Raw genomic sequence first — 20,525 nt, forward strand, 5'->3', positions numbered from 1 at the left:
GAAGTTGCAAACAATAAAAGCTTTCCACTCTGGATTTTTTAATTGAACATCTGACTTTAATTAAAAATCTTTTAGATTTCAAAATAGTTTTATTCAAAGAAGCTCATGGTTACCATTTAATATTTAAAAGCATTTACTGTAAGCTTATGTGTATTTACAAAATACTGTTTTGTATATGAATATAAACTTTCAAAATTGTGCCAGAAAATTGTTAAATTTGTTAAAATTTTTAAAAATTGTTGACAAAATTTTGACTCTTGTTGTACTGAACGAAAGTTAGTTCTTTTGAAAATCCAACTCGATTAGTGCTGCTGCGACAGCTGCTGAATGGCGCAGTTCAAAAGAATCGGGAAGACCAAGATCCTCGAATTCATCATCGAACTCTACGAGGCACTCGTTGATACTGAAACACATTCAAATTTAAAATTGATGACGAAACAATTGGAGTCATTTTAGTTTTTGTGGACTGCAGATACAGTATAAAAGACAGAGAAAGAAGTAACAGAACAGTCTAAAAATCACTCCGAAGCAAACAATTGCTGAAAATAGTCAGATATTTGTTTTGGAGAACAAGGGGCCATAAATTAAGTATTAAAGCTGAAAAATTTAAAATTTCGGGAATCTTTGCATATTTATTGGCAAACATGGCTTCATCTCTTATGATCTCTTATGTAAACTACTACAATAAGACAATCCAAGGTGCTGTTTGGGTTAGACATTTTTATATGCGGTAATAGTGTTGGCACAAAATAGGCGATTAGTAACTCATGAACATCATTTAATAAATCAATGATCACAATTGAATAATAGTAAACTAGAGTATTAACATCATTCATTAATGACACCAGACGAACTAGTCACTTTCGTTATCCTATAGTTAGTTATTGCTGCTTGTGTTTGTAAAATTAACTAGTTTAAATAAATTGTCATGATGGTTTCTGGAATAATAGCTGACGTGAAAATTTGTCATAGACATTTGGTCATGCCTCGCGGGCCACGGCCATGCCTCAGCGGCCTATGTTACTTATGAGTCTATCACAACCAAACAAAATGTCTGACCGAGCATGTTATTCTCGCAATAAAAATTGTGAGTTCTTAAATCTGATTGGTTAATGTCTCTTTCGGGTAAAATTCCATTTGACTAATTTTCATTTTGGCTTATATTCATGGCACACGTCATGATATGCATCTAAATTGGGCTATTGTAATAAATAGTGCAAATCAGCGTTTATCAACTCCTCCAACGTAAAAATGAAGAACAATTTTTAGAAAATGGCACAGTAAAGCAAAGTTCTACAGAGAACAGATCTTAGAGCAAATAATTAGATCTATAATTTTTTGGAATCCGTCTCAAACCGGTAAACATTTGTATTATTTACACTCAAACGAAAATGAAAACCTCAAACGGGCTGCTAAAAAAATTATGTTTTTGATGGAATTATAGGTTACCTGACCACTAAGCTGGGGGGCTATAGGTTACCTGCGACCACTAAGCTGGGGGGCTATAGGTTACTTGACCACTATGCTGGGGGGCTATAATGGGAAGGCCCGAAACTCGGAGCCACGATTTACATTTGTATTGATCTGCAGTTTGTGTTTTCAATCCGCAACTACTGTATAGACCTAAACTTTTGGAAACTGTTGTATCTTTTTTTAGTTGTTATAATTTACTGCTCAACCCCTTAATCTGCAGTTTTAGTTTTTGATTGTAGTTCTTCTTCACTTCTTATTGGTCTGCAAAGCAATTTTAGGATTTTTTCGACAATTACCAATTTTGGTACTTAGTGTATACTCGCAGCCTTCTCTAGTATACTTTGCCAAATTTTACTTGGCCTACACTTTAGCTGCTTATCAGTTTAAGTACAATATCTCCAGGCTATTCACGGTCCTGTCTCTCATGCGATGTGATATGTAATCCAGAAATTGCGACACCCAGTTGACAAATGTTTTGCTTTGTATTCCAATTCGGCTAACTGCCATAGCAAGGCTTATTTCATTCTATTCGGTTTAACATAGTATGCGCATACGGTGAAAGTTATTAGTTTTCTCTGATTGGTTAAAAAAAATCTCTCTTAACTAAGTTCTATTCAGGAATAGCCCCCTTTGCGAAAGGGGGAGAGAACAATTGTTGGAAAAAATATCAATTTTAATTTTCAAATCGAAAACACTGAATTCTGAGATGATGAGTGCCAAAAACTAAATAGGTACAGTTCTTCTTTATTCTGTTAAAGTTTTATGTCTGCCCTCCTCTCTATGTTCACATTAAATGCTTGTTCAACGCGGAAATTAGTTAGGTTATTAAGGGAAAGAGATACGCTATTATGATGCCATTATCCACTGCTGACCTCTATTTTTTCCAAGTTGACAAACAGAAATGCAAAAAGAATTGTAGTGACAATCTATTGACAAAACGGGATCATAGTAACAAAAACAACTATTTACCAAGGAATGACTCCCTTTGTATGCCAAAATTGCATCTGTTCAGTTGTCGTTTAATAAAATATGGGGAACAAATTCTCCTATAACGATGATATTTCTGGCTCAATATTGTAATTGATTGTTAATTTGTTTTATCGGCTATTAAATTTTAATATTTGTCACCTCTAGCCGTGTCTTTTTGGTTTTTTTTCTTCGTTATGTTACCCTGATCTTATTTGTGGATACCCATGCAGACCTTTGATAGGTGTAAAATTTAGCAGATTCAAGTAATATACTCATCAGACATATCGAGCTTTGCTATATTCTAAGCATACATTGTGAGAAATTTCGGGTCTTTCTCATTATAGCCCCCCCCCCCACAAAATTATAGCCCCCTTTATGATATGCTTACCTTGATTGGGGCCATAGGTTTTTTTGACCACTAAGCTGGGGGGGGGGGGAGGTCTTTATAATGGACCCGAAAATTCAACTGCAATTGGCATTTCCACGAAGAAACTTCCAGCGCATATAGAAACAAAAGTAGGCAATCAAACGAGAAGTTGAAAACAACAAAATGACATTTAATGTCATTTTGGGACGTAAAATGACATTTAATGACTCTATATTTGCAAGCAATTTTGGTTAATTTCTATTCTTTATGTCACCCTGATCTTATCTAAGTGTAAAGAACGTGAGAAATAACAGACTAACGCTGGGCGAATAGCTCTCGAACAACCGGTGATTGTCTGGCTAGGCTGGACCTTAGAGATTTTAGCACAAAAGCAATGAGATGGGTGGGGATGGGTTGGGGGGTCGAGGTCAAACGCTAGAGGGGTCAAGCAATGAGGTATTGGGGGACGAGGATTGGAGGGCTGGACGAGAGGGGGCAAGAGGCCAAGTGAACGAGGGTTGACGGAGAAAGTGTTGGGGGTCAAACCATATCCTTTTATGCCGAAAACAGTTTTGCTGAATCGCCTACTCAGGAACTAATAAAGCCAAAGGCTCTGATACAGAGTGCTGCTGATACAGTTAATACCCTCCAGGCTTTACTTGCTTATCTCGTTATAGAGGGCAAAATGGTGAATAGTTCAGACAAAAATAGGTAAAAAGCTAATATATTGCTACAAACATCATTTGAGAGTTAATTATCAACAAAGCAAATCTGAGAATTGAGAAAAAAAATTCAAAAAATTGCAAAAAAGTGTTAAAAGTTTAACATATTGTAACATATTTTCTACTACGTAACAATTGTAAAATATTCTCATTATTACACTCTCTGTAAGCCCAATCGTTTTTATATGATGGTACCAGCTTTTTGAAAGAAATAAATAATAAGATGTCAGAAAAAAGCGAAAAAACATTTTTGTACCTCTCAACCTCAATGAAAAAGTCGTAAGCAAAACGATAAGTTGTAAGCAAAAAGACGAGTTTTGCATCTGTTTTTTCCATCTTTTAAGAAGAAGTTGCAAACAATAAAACGTTTCCACTCTGGATATTTTAAATTAACATTTGACTTTAATTAAAAATCTTTTAGATTTCAAAATAGTTTTTTTTTTTAAAGAATTCATTGTTACCATTTATTACTTGAAAGCATTTTCTGTAAGCTTATGTTTGTTTACAAAATATTCTTTTTACATGGATATAACTTTAGAGATTGAAAAAATTTTCTCCTTAAGGTAAGAAATTGTGCCAGAAATTTGTTGGCTAAACTTTGACGCTCTTGTTCTATTGAATGAAAGAATGAGGATTTTTTTTCTTTTGAAAATCAAACTCGATTAAAGCTGCTGCGACAGCTGCTGAATGCCGCAGTTTAAAAGAATCGGGAAGTCCAAGATCCTCAAATTCATTATCAAACTCTTCTAGGATTTGTTCTGCAATAATACATTTTGGTACGTAGTTTATACTCGCCCCCTTCTCTAGTATACTTTACCAAATGTTTTTCGGCATACATTTTAGCCTCTTATCAGTTTAAGTACAAGTGCTCCAGGTTATTCACGGTCATGTCTCTCATGCGCTGTGATATGTATTCCAAAAATTGCGACACTCAGTTGACAAATGTTTTGCCTTGTATTCCAATTCTACTAGTTGCCATAGCAAGGCTTATTTTATTCTCTTCGGTTTAACAGAGTATTCGCATAAGGTGAAAGTTATTAGTTGTTTCTGTTTGGTTATAAAAAATCTCACTTAACTAAGTTCTATTCAGGAGGGGACAATTGTTGGAAAAAATCTCTTTTTTAATTTTCAAATCAAAAAACTGAATTTTGAGATGATGAATGCAAAAACTGATTAGGTTCAGTTCTTTTCTTCATTCTGTTAAAGTTTTATGTCTGTCCTCCTCTCTATGTTCCCATTAAATGCTTATTCAACACGGAAAGTAGTTATTTTAGTAAAAAAATTATATACGCTATTATGATGTCATTATCCGCTGCTGACCTCTAATTTTTTCATAGTTGACAAACAGAAAGAAAAAAGAATTGTAGTGACAAATTATTGACAAAACAGGATCAAATTCGCGAAAACAACTATTTACCAAGTAATGACTTCCTTTGTATGCCAGAATTGCATCTGTTCAGCTGTTGTTAAACAAAATATGGTGAACAAACTCTCCGATATCAATGATATTTGTTGCTCAATATTGTAATTGACTGTTATTTTGTTCCTATCAGCTATTAAGTTTTGATATTTGTCACCGCTAGCCGTGATTTTTTGGTTTATTTTTCTTTGTTATGTTACCCTGATCTTACTGTGGATACCCATGCAGACTTTTGATAGGTGTAAAATTTAGCAAATTCAAGTAATATACTCATCAGACATATCGAGCTTTGCTATATTCTAAGCATACATTGTGAGAAATTTCGGTTCTTTCCCATTATAGCCCCCCCACAAAATTATAGCCCCCTTTATGGTATGCTTACCTTCATTGGGGCCATAGGTTTTGTTGAGCACTAAGCTTGGGGGGGGGTCTTTATAATGGATCCGAAAATTCAACTGCAATTGGCATTTCCACGAAGAAACTTCCAGCTCATATAGAAACAAAAGTAGGCAATCAAACGAGTAAGTTGAAAACAACAAAATTCCATTTAATGTCATTTTGAGACGAAAAATGACATTTAATTACTCTATATTTGCAAGCAATTTTGGTGCCTTCCCATAAAAGTTCACGTCACAAAATATAGCCCCCGATTTATGTATATACATTGTAAGTGAGGGCGCTAGTGAAAATTGCAGACGTACCAAAAAATAGATTTTTGCTGGCCAATCACAATTGAGAAAATGGGAATATTGTTTTCTGATTGGTTGATTGGTCAACAAATTCTCTATGTATCAAAATAGGATATGAATGTTATCGTAAAATTGCTCAGAAACCGAGACAAGCCGAATGATGAAAAATTTTATTTTTTGGGGGGAAACTGGTCTCACGTTCGGTTGTGATAGATTCATATCAAGTCCCACGGGCCGTCAGGGCATGGCCATGGCCCGCGAGACATGGCCAGATGCGGTAAATTGTCTATAATCTGGCATTAGGCTATGTCAAATTTAGGCTAACTGAACGCATAAAGATACAGTGATTTAAATTTTTCAACCAATCACATTCGTAGAAATTCCTACATTTTGGTACGCCTATTTGTTAAGACGTCACCGTAAATGAGGTAGGCTGTATTGTTGAAGCGACGACTTAGCGGGGAGATGGAATCGGGAATATCGACAATTTCCGAAGAAATTTTTAGAATGCTTGGTTTCTGGTTCTGTTGAAGCCCTGTACTTGATTAATTCAGGTCAATTGTATTTCTGGTGTAACATACTTCTGGAATTCTTTAAATAGCAGTTTGGAAACAGTATTAACTAGTTAGCGTTTCTTCAAAAAAATAATTATCGTTAAGAGAATCAGGAAACTTTTTGCAAAAGCCACCAACTGTAGATTTGTCCGACAAGCCGTCTCAATACAAAAAGGCTAAGCGTTAATAAATGTTTTTCATGTTTTGATTTGCGGCTTAAAGCAGTTTCCTGCAACAACTGGAGAATGCATACACTGAGAGCACTTTTCTTTGTCAGTAAATTTCAGAAAGTTAAAACACAAAGGATTTCTAATTCATCCTTAGAACTAGTTTTAATCTACAAATAGTTTTAGTTTCTTTTTATTTTAAAGACTGTTTGAGATTTTGAGGAAATCCTGAAGGGAATCTAGAAACAATAGGGGAAAGTCAGTGGTCAATTTGATTTTCCAGTCTTTTAGAGCTCGGTGAACTTCAAGTGATTTTGTCACTGCAAGTTTTCCAGTTCTTAATAATGTTAGAAGTCTTTTTATGCTGTGTTTGAAATGTTGATCAAAGTAGGAGTATTTGCGTGTTTGCCGAGTTATCATGCTCTGTTGAGCTATTCAAGAGACCGTTGGTTTACTGAAACAATAACAAAAGTTCTGCAAAAATATGTTGTTCTTGAAACATTTAGATTTGTTGCTATTGAAACGAATTATAGTATATGAACCCATGATGATCTGTAGGATTAAACATTTTGATGTTTTCTTCTGGATAATTTGGAGGCCTTATCGGTCGGCCAATTTGCCGTCCAGTTTTGTTATTAATACTTTTGGGTTGTGAATCAGAAACTGATAACTACTGCGCAGGCACGAAAACAAAAATTTAATCGTTTTAAAAGTAGACATTGAGCTTTCGATATAAGTTTCTTGTTTTCATTTGGTGTTTTTGTTCGTCTTGTCTTGTCGTCTTAATAAGGGCAGATCTTATCGGCTCTGTAATTTGGCAATTTTCAATTTAATATGTGATTTGAATTGGAAGCGACTTTTTTTTACACGAACTCTTATTTGATAAATATTTGAGGTTTTCAAAAAATGTTGTATCCTTTTTGGCAGACAATTAAGCCCAACTTTTGCATAAGTGGGCCAGAACATTATGTGCAAACTCGCAATACCCAAGTCTCTTTGTTGCATTTAGACTATCGCTATATCCAATACAATTCAAGATTGATGTACAAATTCATACGTCTTTTTGATCCAGTGCGTTCAATGAATGCATCCCCGGACTTGAGTCGCAGAGCTTTTCAGCGCTGAACCAGCACATTTCAAGAGTAAAAACTTAATTCAGTTCTGACACATTGTATCTCCAGAATATTTTAGGTTTCTTTATGTGCAGTAATTCTTCATTATGAATAAATTGAAGTCATAGAGTTCGCCCAGGCTAAATTTATCCTGCATAGTCTGAAAATTACTCATACACCAAAATTAAGTCTGAGCAGAGCAATGTCATACTTTTATAGTTTTTATAACTAGTAATTACTATAGTAGAATACACACTATTTATATTTAAGCTGGCTTGAAGGCAATTACAACAAAGCCCATTTAGCTCAGTGGTTACGACTTGATACGCAACTTAAATAATACATATTCCCACGCGGAAGTTCAAATCACATGTAAGGCAATCCTTTTTGGCGGGAGTTAAGCTGAACATATAGTTTTTCATGAAGTAATTTTTACTCAAAAATCAGACTGATCAGTGTGAATAGTGTCATGATTAGAGTACTGGCCATCTTAAAAAACAGAATGTCTTTAGACTGATTCAGCGCTGATTTGCTCTGCCACCAACCTCCGGTTCCGTATGTGAGAAATATTCAAGCAAAATCCAAAAATTTAAGCTTGAGCCAAAAAAAATTTTTTGGGTCAGAGAGTGTTGCGCAAAACAAAACAGTTTTGGAGTAAAAAGCATTCGATATGAACAGAACAAAAATTTCATCAATTCCCGACATTGATTTTTGAGGACCACAGACACATTAACCTCAAGCAAAAAAAAAACAAACGTCTTTTAAAACAACAAAATTGTGTTTTTTCACTTCGTGTAATTGTAAAGTATCACAATGGTGTTTTGATTGTTTAAAAACGTTACTCGCTATGTATAAGATGATTGCACCCAGCGAACATGCCAGTGCAATAAGGTGCGCTGTTTGGTCAGTGGAAAGTATTTGAAACAATGAGCTGCTCCGGAATAGGACAAAGAAACTACTGAAGATCAGTTTAAAAGTTTTAAACGCCGCGCCTACAAACATTTTCCTCGGAGTCTCATAAACAAAATTTTAACTTGCTCTTAAACAATCTGAAACATTCGCTTCGGATGTTCGTTTGCATTTTTTGGTTGTTTAACATGCATTTTGACTATTCGGTAAACTTTTACTTTTTAATGTCTCGAATTAATATAGAGGATGCTTTTTCAAAAAACAAATTTAAAATTTTGAGATATTAATTTATGTTTTGTTGGCTTAAGAAAACATGTTAATGAAGTTCAATAAAAGATAAATATAATCTATGCGAATTTTTTCAGGGGATGGATATCTGGTGGCATGGGACTCCCTATGCGTGCTAGATTTCATGTCTATGCTTTCTTGCGTCAAAGTTTAAAATTGAACTATGTAGTTCAGTTTTTTAATAATCATAGTCCTCTTGAAATCGGCGGATTAAACTCCCACTGTAAAGAAGCAACGCAAGGAAATAAATGTAAACCTCTAAGTCAGAAACAAAACAGTGATAACTTTGGAGTGAATTGAGACCATTAAGAGATTTTCAAAGAGAGAGAACAGAACTTCTTAATTCACGCACTAGGTTACAAAACCTGAAAACAGGAAACACCGAGAGCCGACGTGAAATTTTAACCTTCAATCATCAATTTCAAACGTGGTGGAGCCACTGCACTAAGGTGCGCACTATATTAAAAAATAATCCAAAAAATTTTCTATAGGACAAACATGTCACAGAAGGCTCCCGGGCCTTAATTATCACAAAACAAACCATATATGATACCTTAATTACCATAAAACAAAACATATATGATACCTTAATTACCATAAAACAAACCATAAATGATACCTTAATTACCATAAAACAAACCATATCTGATACCTTAATTACCATAAAACGAACTCACAAAGGCTATAAATTTTTTTGGTTCTATGAGCTTGCTATGATTCGTAAGTTACCATATATTGTTCCTTATACAATTTCCATTTATAGTGTCTCCTTTTAATAAAACGCTGTTCTTTTTTGGTAACATTTTATGGTACGTTCTATGGTTACTGTTATACTCATACACAGTGAGTATAGCCAATTGGATTGCGAATGATGTTGTACAAGTAGAAATAGGCACTTGCGTCGCGAATGGCAAGTTTATTATCTACTCTTAGCTGATTACTTTTGTGAATAGGCAATCGCGGCGCGATTGACTAGTTTCAATCTATTGAGCTCAAATGAGAGGCGTTTGCAAGGATTTAAATTCAACTGAGCGTTAGCGCTGCAAATGGGAAGAGTGAAGATTAAGATTGATACAAATTAAGAAATGAGTTTGTTCAGAGTTTAATCAAACATACAGGAAGTAAAATCAGATTTGTTTACAACGTGAAATGAATATATCCTGTATAGACAGCATGAACAGACTAAACTGCAAAAGTGGGAGGAAGTGAGCAACAACATGAACTTAAATGGCATTCGCCCTTCAAATGGAACATCCAAACATAAATAAATTAAAATACGGATATGGATACATGAAGGGTATCCATCGCCGTATGACATTTCCCCCTCTTGGAGAGAAAATAAAATTACTAATTAAAGTCAGAAAATTAATAAATATTCACCGGTTACTAAATAGTAGAATATTAAATAATAGAGAAGATATAAGTTTAAGAAAGTTTGCTTTAATGAGGTTTTATTCGCTGTCACTATTGCCAGCATTCTCTGCCTGTAAGACAGTCATTTCCCGTGGTTGATCCTGTGGATATTCAGGTCCTTCATTTGAATCTCTCACAATTTCTGTGTCTCGATCATCTGTGTATCCTTCGGTGCTTCGAACTTTCTCGACTATTGTTTGCGATTTTTGGTTCTTTTTTTAATGTTCTTTTGCTTTTTCTGACAGATGAAGTATCAGAGTCCGACGTATCACTGATTGTAAGGTGACGTTTCGAAGTTTTCCGCAAGATAGGTGTTGGCTGTTTTGGTGCTGACAAGGTTGTTTGTGTCCCAGATGGTCCTGCTGAATCCGAATCATCCAATTGCGGCGCGATTGGACTTAGATTAAGCACTTGTGTAAGGTCAGGTCTATTTTGGAAGGCTTCGTCGTGTTGCGGGTTTCTTTTTGGTATTCTCATTTTAAGCGATTGTGCAATGTTGCCGGTTGTTGAAATGCATGATCGTCCCGATGAGATTACGCTCACATCGTCCGTCTGTTTCTTATTCCTTTTTATCTTTTTGTCGCCGGTATTTTTCCGAATAAGGTCTCTTTTGTGCAGTTGTATTTTCTGTTCTAGAGTTTTGTTCATTGATTTTCTTTGGGCGTCGCTCTATATACTGGGTTAGATCCGTTTCGCGTTCAGCCCGCGTCCCGAATTTGGCGATGTCTGAGTTCCTGACCCGTACTTCTTGTTTATACGGTTCCTTGATGACGCTCGTTGTTGGGCTAATTTTACACACAGTGCTACCAGGTGCTAACACCTCATACATGCCATCTAATTTCTTCTTTTGCCGTTGGCTCTCGTGTATCTTGCGTGCTAATTTCACCTGTATGCTTCGTTCTGAACAAGGAATTTCGCGGCAAACATCATCTGGTTTTATGAATCGACTTTCCCCGTCGGTATGTTTTTCTTGTTCCGTTCGTGCGCGGGAACTTGCGGCGCAAATGACTCTCTCAATTTCCGTGTCGGAACATAAAGCTGTATCCGCCCACTGTTCTTCCGTAAGATAGGAGCGGCCGGGAATTGTGTCCTCGTCTAAATAATAATTAATTATTGCATTATAGTTGAGATTGTTTCTATCAGATTTAGTTGTGATATTTGATATAGTTGTATTACATTTTCTGCCAAAATGTCCCTCAAATGGTGTAATGTTTATTGTTTTTTGTTTTGATATTCTTACTCGTTGTATTATTGCTTTTAGTGAATTTTCTAAATTGAATTTTTTATTTAATTGTCATTTCATGCAGGATAATTGTCGTTTAATTGTTTGAATAATACGTTATACTAATCTGATTGCTCTATGATCATTTGCTGGTGCATATATAGGTGTAATATTATTTTCTGTACAAAATGCCTCAAACTTTTTTCCTGTGAAACATCTAGCTTGATCCAATCTAATAGTTCTAGGTACTCCGTGCTTATATATATAATTATTTAAAAATTTGATTACATTTGGACCTGATGCATTGTTTACTATTTCTGCTGTGGGATATTTAGAATATCTATCTATGCTTGTAATAAATTATTGTTCTATGCCTTTTTCGTTTAAAATTGGTCCACCAAAATCTAATTGTATTTCGTCATTTGGTCCACTACATTTAGGTAGAGGTGTCCATTTGCGGTGCGAAATCACTGGTTTGAGGTTCTTATCAATTTCTGTGCATGCTTTACACTCACTGGCCTTTGCCAGTATATCCCTGTGGATGTAGGGCCACCAGATATTTTGCGCCAATGAGAGCATCGAGAAGCTGCCTGGATGGGTGGAATGAATATCTTCCAACACCGCATCCTTAATGGATTTAGGGATTGCGATTCTTTCGTCTAAGCAGACGCATCCGTGCTTTACGCTAAGATCTTTCAGTATGAGAAGAGATAAGGGCTGATCTCTTGTAGTCTCTCCGCGTCATTTCGTATTACGCAGTCCCTTACTTCCTTCAATATGGCGTCTTTCCCTGTTAGTATCGCCAAAAACTTCTTGCTCAACACTTTATTAAGTGTTTCGGTGAACATCAGGTCGTCAGCTTCTTCAATCATACTGCCTGTTGGGGTTTCAGGATGTGTTGTGGCATTTGATTCGGGTGTCGAAGGAGTTGTATCAGAGAAAGTTACTCTCGCTTTTGTGGGGGTCGATTTGGAGCGGGTGGCTTTGGCTTTAGACATCACTTTGATACTGTTTACTGTATTATTTGAGATGAGAGGTTTATTGTATTTATTTTCAGAGTAGTGTTTTGAATGTTGAATTTGGGCAAAAAGCGAGTGATTTTTGTGTATGTGGTATTTATACTTGTAATTTTGTGTCTTCGCGCTTAATTTGGTGTTATTTGGTGGATTACTTGACTTATTGCCATTAATGGGCTGCATTGGGGATAATTGTTCAGATTGTTCACATTCTTTACTGTCTGACATTTGCACCTCTTTTGCATCAAATTGGTTAATGGAATGTGAATTGTTGACTTTATAGTAATTTAGTGCAAATTGTAATTTTCTAACTTTAGGTTGCATTTGCGGCGCAAATGGAGGTTCAGAATACGAATTAACTTTAGAATTTTAAGGTTTTAATTGCGGTACGAATGGAGTTTTCAATTGTGAAGTGGTTAATTGCGGTGCAATTGCTTTCTTGAATTTAGGTGAATTAATACTTAACGACGTGGTTAATCGCGATGCGGATGGATATGTTGCTTTTTGTGGTGGCAAATTTGACTTTAAAATGCTCTTAAATTTTTGAGTTGCTGTTGTTTATTCATATTAAGATGTTTATTGGAATCACGGATTTTTGAAATTGTTGCTACAACAAAATGTTCGTCGTATGAAGATATCTTTTTGGCTCTGGCGAATGGGTTCCTGGAAATGTAGTCAACGAGTCCCATCTTTGCACCTGGCATATAATCAATCGTGAAATTATACGGTAGCAATCTATCTATCCATCGAGACAATCGACTATTGTATGATTTGTTAGATCGGTGTTCTTTAATTATGGATAATAAAGCTCTATGATCTGTCCCTAACGTAAAGTGTAAATAATATTTAAAATAGTCAATTGACCACACAATCCCCAATAGTTCCAATTCATTGACACTGTAGCGTTCTTCCGTTGAATTAAGAAATCATGACGCGAATGCAATTGGCTTCCAACCATCTGATGTATTTTGTTCTAAAGCTGCCCCCAATCCTGAACGTGAAGCATCACATTTTACGCGAACGTCCAATCTGGGATTATAATGGCTATTCTCTGTACTGTTTGCTATTTTTTTTCTTTAATTAGGTTAAAATGTTGCGTGTGTTCATCTGTCCAGATGAATTTTACTGATTTCTTTAACAGTGGTCTAAGAGGGTGACATAATTGTGCTAGGTGTGGTATAAATTTACCAATATAGTGTACTGATCCTAGAAATGATCTAAGACGTTTTAGTGTTGTTGGTGGTGGTATTGTTAAAATTGCAGCTGTTTTGCTTTCTAACGGTGATATACCAGTCTGTGTAAATTTATAACCTAGCCATTCTATTTCTGATTTAGCAAAATGACATTTTTGGAGGTTAATTCTTAAGTTATCGTCATCTAAATTTTTGAGACACTTAAAAACGTAGGCTAAATGATCTGCTTCAGTGCAAGTGCTAACGATGATGATATCATCCAAGAAACAATATGTGTTTTGCAAGCCTATGAGAGTATAATCCATGGCTTTTTGGAATTCTGCCGGCATGTCTGTAAGTCCGTAGAAGCCTGTTTTGAATCTGTATGTACCAGTAGAATCGCCACTTATTATGTTAAAATTACAGTGTTTTGCTGTGTCATGATGTAATTTTAATTGACTATATGCGTACTTTAAATCTAATGTGGTGAAATATGCTTGTTGACCGTTTTGTGTATTCGTTAGGTGTTGTGAGATGGTATCCATTAACATTTCAATATTTGTCATTTGGTATTTGTTTTTATGTATTGCTTTATTTAGTACTTTAGAGTCTAATGCTAACTTTATTGACTGATCTTTCTTTACAGTGATTACTATCGGGGATATGAAGTGTTCGTCAGATCAACTAGATAATTTTTCGATATGGCCTTCAGTCTGTAGTCTTTCTAATTCGTCTGAGACTCTAGGTTGGAGATTTATCGGAACACGTCGACCTTTTTGATGCTTTGCTGTAGACTTTTGATGAAACTTTGATTTCGCTACATGTGTCTTAGATATGCCAATTCTTGATACTAGATGTGGAAATTGCGTCGCGATTGTCTCTTTAATTTTACATGTAGAATTATTGATGTTATAAACACATTTAACAGTTTCTGGTTTTTGTTGAACAACTGCAAGCCCCAGTGTGCCGAACAGATCTCTTCCGATTATGTTTTTGTGTCCGTCATCTACCAGAGTCAACGTTGCTGATGTATCCTTCCAGCGATTGTAGATTACTGTGGTTTCCAAGTGCCCGATGAACTTGATTGGTTCGTTAGAGAACGTTTTTAAGTTCCTTTTTTCTGATGTATTGGTCCATTTTACTGATTTGGTAGATTGTAAGATTCTGTTTGCTAGACTTTTTGTTATAATACTCACAGCACTACCAGAGTCAATCATTGCCGATGTTCGTATTTCTCCCATTTGCACCTCCACATTCAGTGGTTCCAATTGATGAACTGAATCAGAAGAGATCGCTGCCACGTAGTCGTCTGAATCGCTATCATAGTTCAAATCGTACACTTGTTCGTACAATTGTTGATAGCTTGTTATATAGTTTACTGATTCTTCGTCGTCACTTTTTTCTGGTGATTGCTCAATCTGGTTAACATTTGCTTTTTGAGTTTTCTGTGCTGAGTTCTGCGGCTTCTTCGATTTGTGACATTTTCTGGCGAAATGACCCATAATGCCACAATTGTTGCATTTTATTCCATTCGCGGGACATATCTGCTTATGGTTGTGGCTCCAGCGAAGACCACAATCTGAACAAACGGTCGTGTACTGGTAGTTAGGAGGGACAGTTGGGTAGCGTGTGAAGTCTCGTTTTGTTGAAGGTGCATTCGCGTTGCGATTGCGCATTTGACTACTGTTAATGTAATTTACAGATGTATTGCCTGACATTAAGTTTTGGTTGATTTTCTGCTGATTTTGTGCTCCCATTTCCATTTGTATGGCTATTTCCAATGCTTTTGGTGGTTCCACAGTTTCCTTCAACAACTCCTTTTGAGTTTCGTGATCAAGCATATTTAATATGAATGCATCACGAATCAATGTGGTTTCTTCACTACCGAGATTGCAATTCTCCACCAATTCTATGAGACGGCCATAAAAACTTTCTACGGACTCTCTTTTTTGTTGCTTACACGAGTAAAAGACGAAACGATCGTAAGTTATATTACGAACCTTTGTGAATGAGTCCTCCATTGCCTGCCACAAATCTTTAAGAGGTTGTTTTTCTACCTGAAAATGGGGGTATTTGCTCTTGAAGATTCGGCGCCCCTCAGTACCAATGCTTAGGTATAGCAATGATATCGTCTTCTGCTCACAGAGTCCCCATGGTTTGTCTCCACAGAGAATCCCAATTTCGTCAGCCTTTTTGCATCGGTTTTGCCAGTTTACTTTCAGCTGCTAATTTCGAACTTTACGGTCTCTTTCCGTTGCTTGTGTGTGGTTTTCTACCGGTTCTTTGTATTTAGGTTCAGGTGGATAAGTCACTGTTGCAGGGGGGTCATTTAGTAGAGTCTCTAATTGTATTCCTTCCTTGGCGAGAAGAGCGAGTTTCCAATTCTGCGTCCATTTGTCCCACGTTAGAGTAGGCGTTGCTGTAGGTTTCTCCCAAAATGCTTCTATGTGGAGTGGAGTTTTCTTTGAGTCCGCTGCTGACTGCGCCATGTTATACTCATACACAGTGAGTATAGCCAATTGGATTGCGAATGATGTTGTACAAGTAGAAATAGGCACTTGCGTCGCGAATGGCAAGTTTATTATCTACTCTTAGCTGATTACTTTTGTGAATAGGCAATCGCGGCGCGATTGACTAGTTTCAATCTATTGAGCTCAAATGAGAGGCGTTTGCAAGGATTTAAATTCAACTGAGCGTTAGCGCTGCAAATGGGAAGAGTGAAGATTAAGATTGATACAAATTAAGAAATGAGTTTGTTCAGAGTTTAATCAAACATACAGGAAGTAAAATCAGATTTGTTTACAACGTGAAATGAATATATCCTGTATAGACAGCATGAACAGACTAAACTGCAAAAGTGGGAGGAAGTGAGCAACAACATGAACTTAAATGGCATTCGCCCTTCAAATGGAACATCCAAAAAAAAATAAATTAAAATACGGATATGGATACATGAAGGGTATCCATCGCCGTATGACAGTTACTAAGGTACTATATATGGTGCGTTCTATGGTTACTAAGGTACTATATATCGTACGTTATATGGTTAGTAATATACCATATATGTCCGTTTTATGTTTAAGAATAAGTTTTAAGAACATGTTTAAGATGCTCGTTTAAGAGGAGCGTACTTAAAGGGATCGCAGGGAACGCGGTTTTAAATTTAATATTTCATTATAATCAAGTATTACGTCTAAAACCGCGTTTCCTTTGAACATGCTCATCACAGCCTTTCTTAAAATTTTTTTCTGTAGCTCTTCAAAGGTTCATGAAAAAATGCATTTTGCTTGTTAAACTTGCATTTTGTACATTTGTTGAATGTTTGACTTTATCATGTTTTTAGTTTAATATATAGGGTGAATTGGTTACGTCAACGTGAGCTGAAGGGGCGTGATGTCTAAATTCTACTTTTTAAGCAAAAATTGTAGTCCTTTTCAATTAATTTTTTGATTGCCGTTTCAGAGTTTTTACTAGAGTTTCATCCCGGACTTGCGTATCAGAGCATTTCAGCGCTACGACATCATATATCAGTAGTAAAACCCGAGCTCACGTCTGAAACATTGTTTATCAAGTGTATGTCAAGTTTCTTTATGCGCAGCATAAATTATGATTGAAAATGAGATCACACAGGCTAACTTTAACCTGCATAGTCTAGAAAATTACTCATGCACCAAAAATAAGTCTGAGAACCATGTCAAACTTTTGTTGCTTATAATTGGTATTTACTAGTATACACGCTATTTATACTTAAGCTAGTCTGCAGGTAATGCCCACTTAGCTCAGTGGTTACGACTTGCTACGCAAATAATAAGTCACAAGTACACAAACGGAAGTTTGAATCGCAGATATAGCAAAACGTGTAAGTGGAAGTGGAGTTGAACATATTATTTTTCATGCACTAAATTTTTTTCAAAAACCAAGACCATCCAGTGTCAATTGTGACATGTACAGAGTACTACCAATCAACAAAAACAGAATGTCTTTAGAATGATTCAGCTCTGATTTGCTCTGTCACGAACCTCCGGGCTCGCTCTTTTTGCATAAATTCAATGCTTGTCAGCGCGTTTGTAGAAATAATTTCATAGGCAACTACTTTGAAACACAATTGGTGCAAGAGAAGAGAGTGCTAGGTTTCCGATGAAAGGAAAGTTCTGAAAAGAGCAAACATTACCGACTCGAATTGCTCTCGCACGACTAGTGGGAGCTCTAATCGATTGCAGTCTGCTTCATTCGGGGGGAGCCTAAATGGGACTAAGAAGTTCATTAGTGGGCTTCAAATAACCACATTAGAGGTTAACATATACCACTATTAAGATTTAAGGTGAAAAATGGCAACATTTCTGGTGCACTTTTCATTTGACTTTGAGTATTAAATTGCCGCCAATTGAGTTCAACTGCTTGAAATTGTGATTGAGAGAGAATTTTAGATCACGCGAAACGCAAAATGTCAAGGGGGTTAAAGTCACTCGAAAAGTCAAAACGGTCAAGCGAAAATTTTGCATAAAAAAGACACGTTTACAATAACTGCTTCTCTGAGAGAGCAATTAAAGCTTATTTGTTTTCAACACAATTTCAGCAGACATTTTTGATTATTTAGCTGATTTCAAGTTAATACTGATTTTCTCTGCAGTTATTTATTTGGCTCAGTTAGCTTCTGTTTATCGTAAGACGTAAAAAATTTAAAAACTAACTATACTTGATATGCTATACGACGCTGTAAAAAAACAATTCTTGAAGTTTTCCCGCTTTGCGAGTATTGGAGATTTTTTCTGTCACTTCTGAGAGAAAGATGCAGGTCTAATTCAAAAATAAAATGGAAAATTAAATATATCGCGTTAAAAAATTCAAAAACGTCGGCAGAGAAATAAAAAAAAACAGACCAACAGAACTCCAAACTATTTCTCAGAAAAGTCAATAAATTTATTTCAAACATCAAACAGCTAATACCTGTATCGGGGTGGCATTATTGTAGTTTCACATAACTTTTGGGAGATAAACGCGTTCAAAAGAATAAGAATTTCTCTCCGTTTTCGTTTCTCAATCTGACTTAGTTCGTTTTGCATTCCAGGAGGAAGGGGCTCTGTGAATTCGTCCAGAATACCCGGGTAGGCATCTTCACCGTGAATCATCATCAGATACACTTTCTGAAGTGAAAATACTCTCCACGCATGCAGGGTATTCTGCACTTGAATTCTCTGTATACCTGAAACAATACCACGTTTTCAGAAATACATTCAAGATTTAACAAATGAAGTTAAAGAATAGACGACTTTATGACACATACCGCATAACTACGTAAATTGCAGGTAATTTTTAGTAGCTGCAACATTTAGTAGCTACACAGACTTTTCATCAGCGTTTTTGAAAGAGAAAAAATGCTCAAAAAACACCCAATTTTAGATAGATAAAGCGAAAAGGACTTTTGCAACCCGTCCACGGAAACATGAATAATATTAGGAGACAACCACAAAAAGATAACAATTTAAGAAAACTATATCCCACATTGCTAAATTTAATGCTGATAGGGGTTTTCTCTGTGGAATTTAATATCAAACCTCAGAAAACCACATTTGCTTTCCTTATCTCCTCATTTGTGGATACCAAATGGTTATCTTAAGATCGTGTAAGACTCTAGAGCAAACAATGCTTATCTGACAGGGTCTTGCAAGAAAATTCATGCAACACAACTTGGAAGATCATGCAACACAACGGCTACATTGCAGGAGCTTGCAAGAAGAATGATCATCTTACAAGATTATTGCCAGTTCGCTTCAGTCAAGATCTGCTCTAATTGGGAGTTATAGAAGCATTATTTTTCATTTTGCGCAGAAATTTCCAGTATTTTGGGCGCGTTTAATGGGAATTAGGAAACCAAATGACATTAGATTTCTGTTATTAATTAACAAAATACTTAAGCTGGGATAGCTGATTATAAATTGCTACCGTTCCACAGAGCAATTAATAACTCTCAAATACTTTGAACTGAAGATTTAAGTTATTTTATCTATACAATTACTTTTTTCTATTATACTTTTTAGAACAAAAATTATATCACTTAGTGTGATTGGTTTTTATTATCAAGTGTCTGCAAGTTCCACATTTGAATTTTTTTCGCAAACCAACAAATATCATTCAGGTCTTTTATTTTCGTTCAGGTCTTTTTGAGCGGAAAGTGCAAACTTGATGCTTTATTAATTATTAGATTTTGCCGAAATAAAAAATTATCAGAAACAGTCTTCTCGTTGCATTTTGGTTGTGTTTGCGCGAAAGCCAAAAAATTGTACATTTGAAGGTTGGATGATAATCTAACAAGTGCCTTGCAACACAAGTGGTTATCCTGAAAGATCTTGCAAAATTTTGGAAGAGAATTAATCAAGAAGATATAGCGAATTGCAAGATTCTGCAGACTCGTACAAGAGCAAGCCGCATGAGCATTTAAAGTCATTTACCGCTACTTTGTTTTGACGTGTGCTCTTATTCCATTACATCCCAGATATATGCAGAGCAAACTAGGTTCCTAGACGTGCGACCAATGTCAATTCAGCAGAAATACATGTGTTGATCACTTTATTTGAAATACCCCAGCCAAAATCAGTTGGTTATCTTAAAAGATCTTGCAAGACTTTTGGATGATCATAGGAGATCTCGCGAGATTATGCGTAATCTTGCAAGATTATTGAGAGAATTTTGCAAGATTACGCACTTCCTCTCTAGATTTTGCACAATCATACAAGAATCTTGCAAGATTTTTACGACAGTTATCTTGCAAGATAACAGTCCGATTACAACTGGGGTACTTCAAAAAAGAGTTAGGTCCAATTTGGTAACGTCTAGAGAAATAACCGTATATTTTGTAAGACTCTTGCATAATGACCGTTTGGTAGGAACCACTGGAACCATGCCTTAGCTGATACAAGAGCCCCCTTAACTTATTTGATCACTGGAGAACACCTATCAGAAAAAAATGGCCTAGAAGATCGCTAAAAATGCTAAAACCAACACACGCACTCACACACACAGACACACAAATAT

General features: G+C 35.9%; 1 protein-coding gene across 1 annotated transcript; it reads right to left on the bottom strand.

The window, feature by feature from the left end:
* Positions 1-205: 205 nt before the first annotated feature.
* Positions 206-18,692, bottom strand: LOC142349839 (uncharacterized). The gene is made up of 2 exons (XM_075401643.1): positions 18,441-18,692; positions 206-403 (listed from the first exon to the last, which is right to left on the bottom strand). Exons 1-2 carry the CDS (start codon positions 18,623-18,625, stop codon positions 277-279), a joined length of 312 nt encoding a protein of 103 aa, XP_075257758.1. The 5' UTR covers positions 18,626-18,692; the 3' UTR covers positions 206-276.
* Positions 18,693-20,525: the final 1,833 nt, after the last annotated feature.

The sequence above is a fragment of the Convolutriloba macropyga genome, chromosome 11 (genome assembly GCF_964194025.1).
Source record: "Convolutriloba macropyga chromosome 11, txConMacr16.3, whole genome shotgun sequence".
Taxonomy (NCBI): Eukaryota; Metazoa; Xenacoelomorpha; order Acoela; family Convolutidae; genus Convolutriloba; species Convolutriloba macropyga.

Coding starts and splice junctions, on each gene's coding strand:
- LOC142349839 (XM_075401643.1), bottom strand. CDS start 18,625: ATGATGATTCACGGTGAAGATGCCTACCCGGGTATTCTGGACGAATTC. Junction 404..18,440: donor ATAATGCCACCCCGATACAG/GTATTAGCTGTT, acceptor AATGTGTTTCAG/TATCAACGAGTGCCTCGTAG.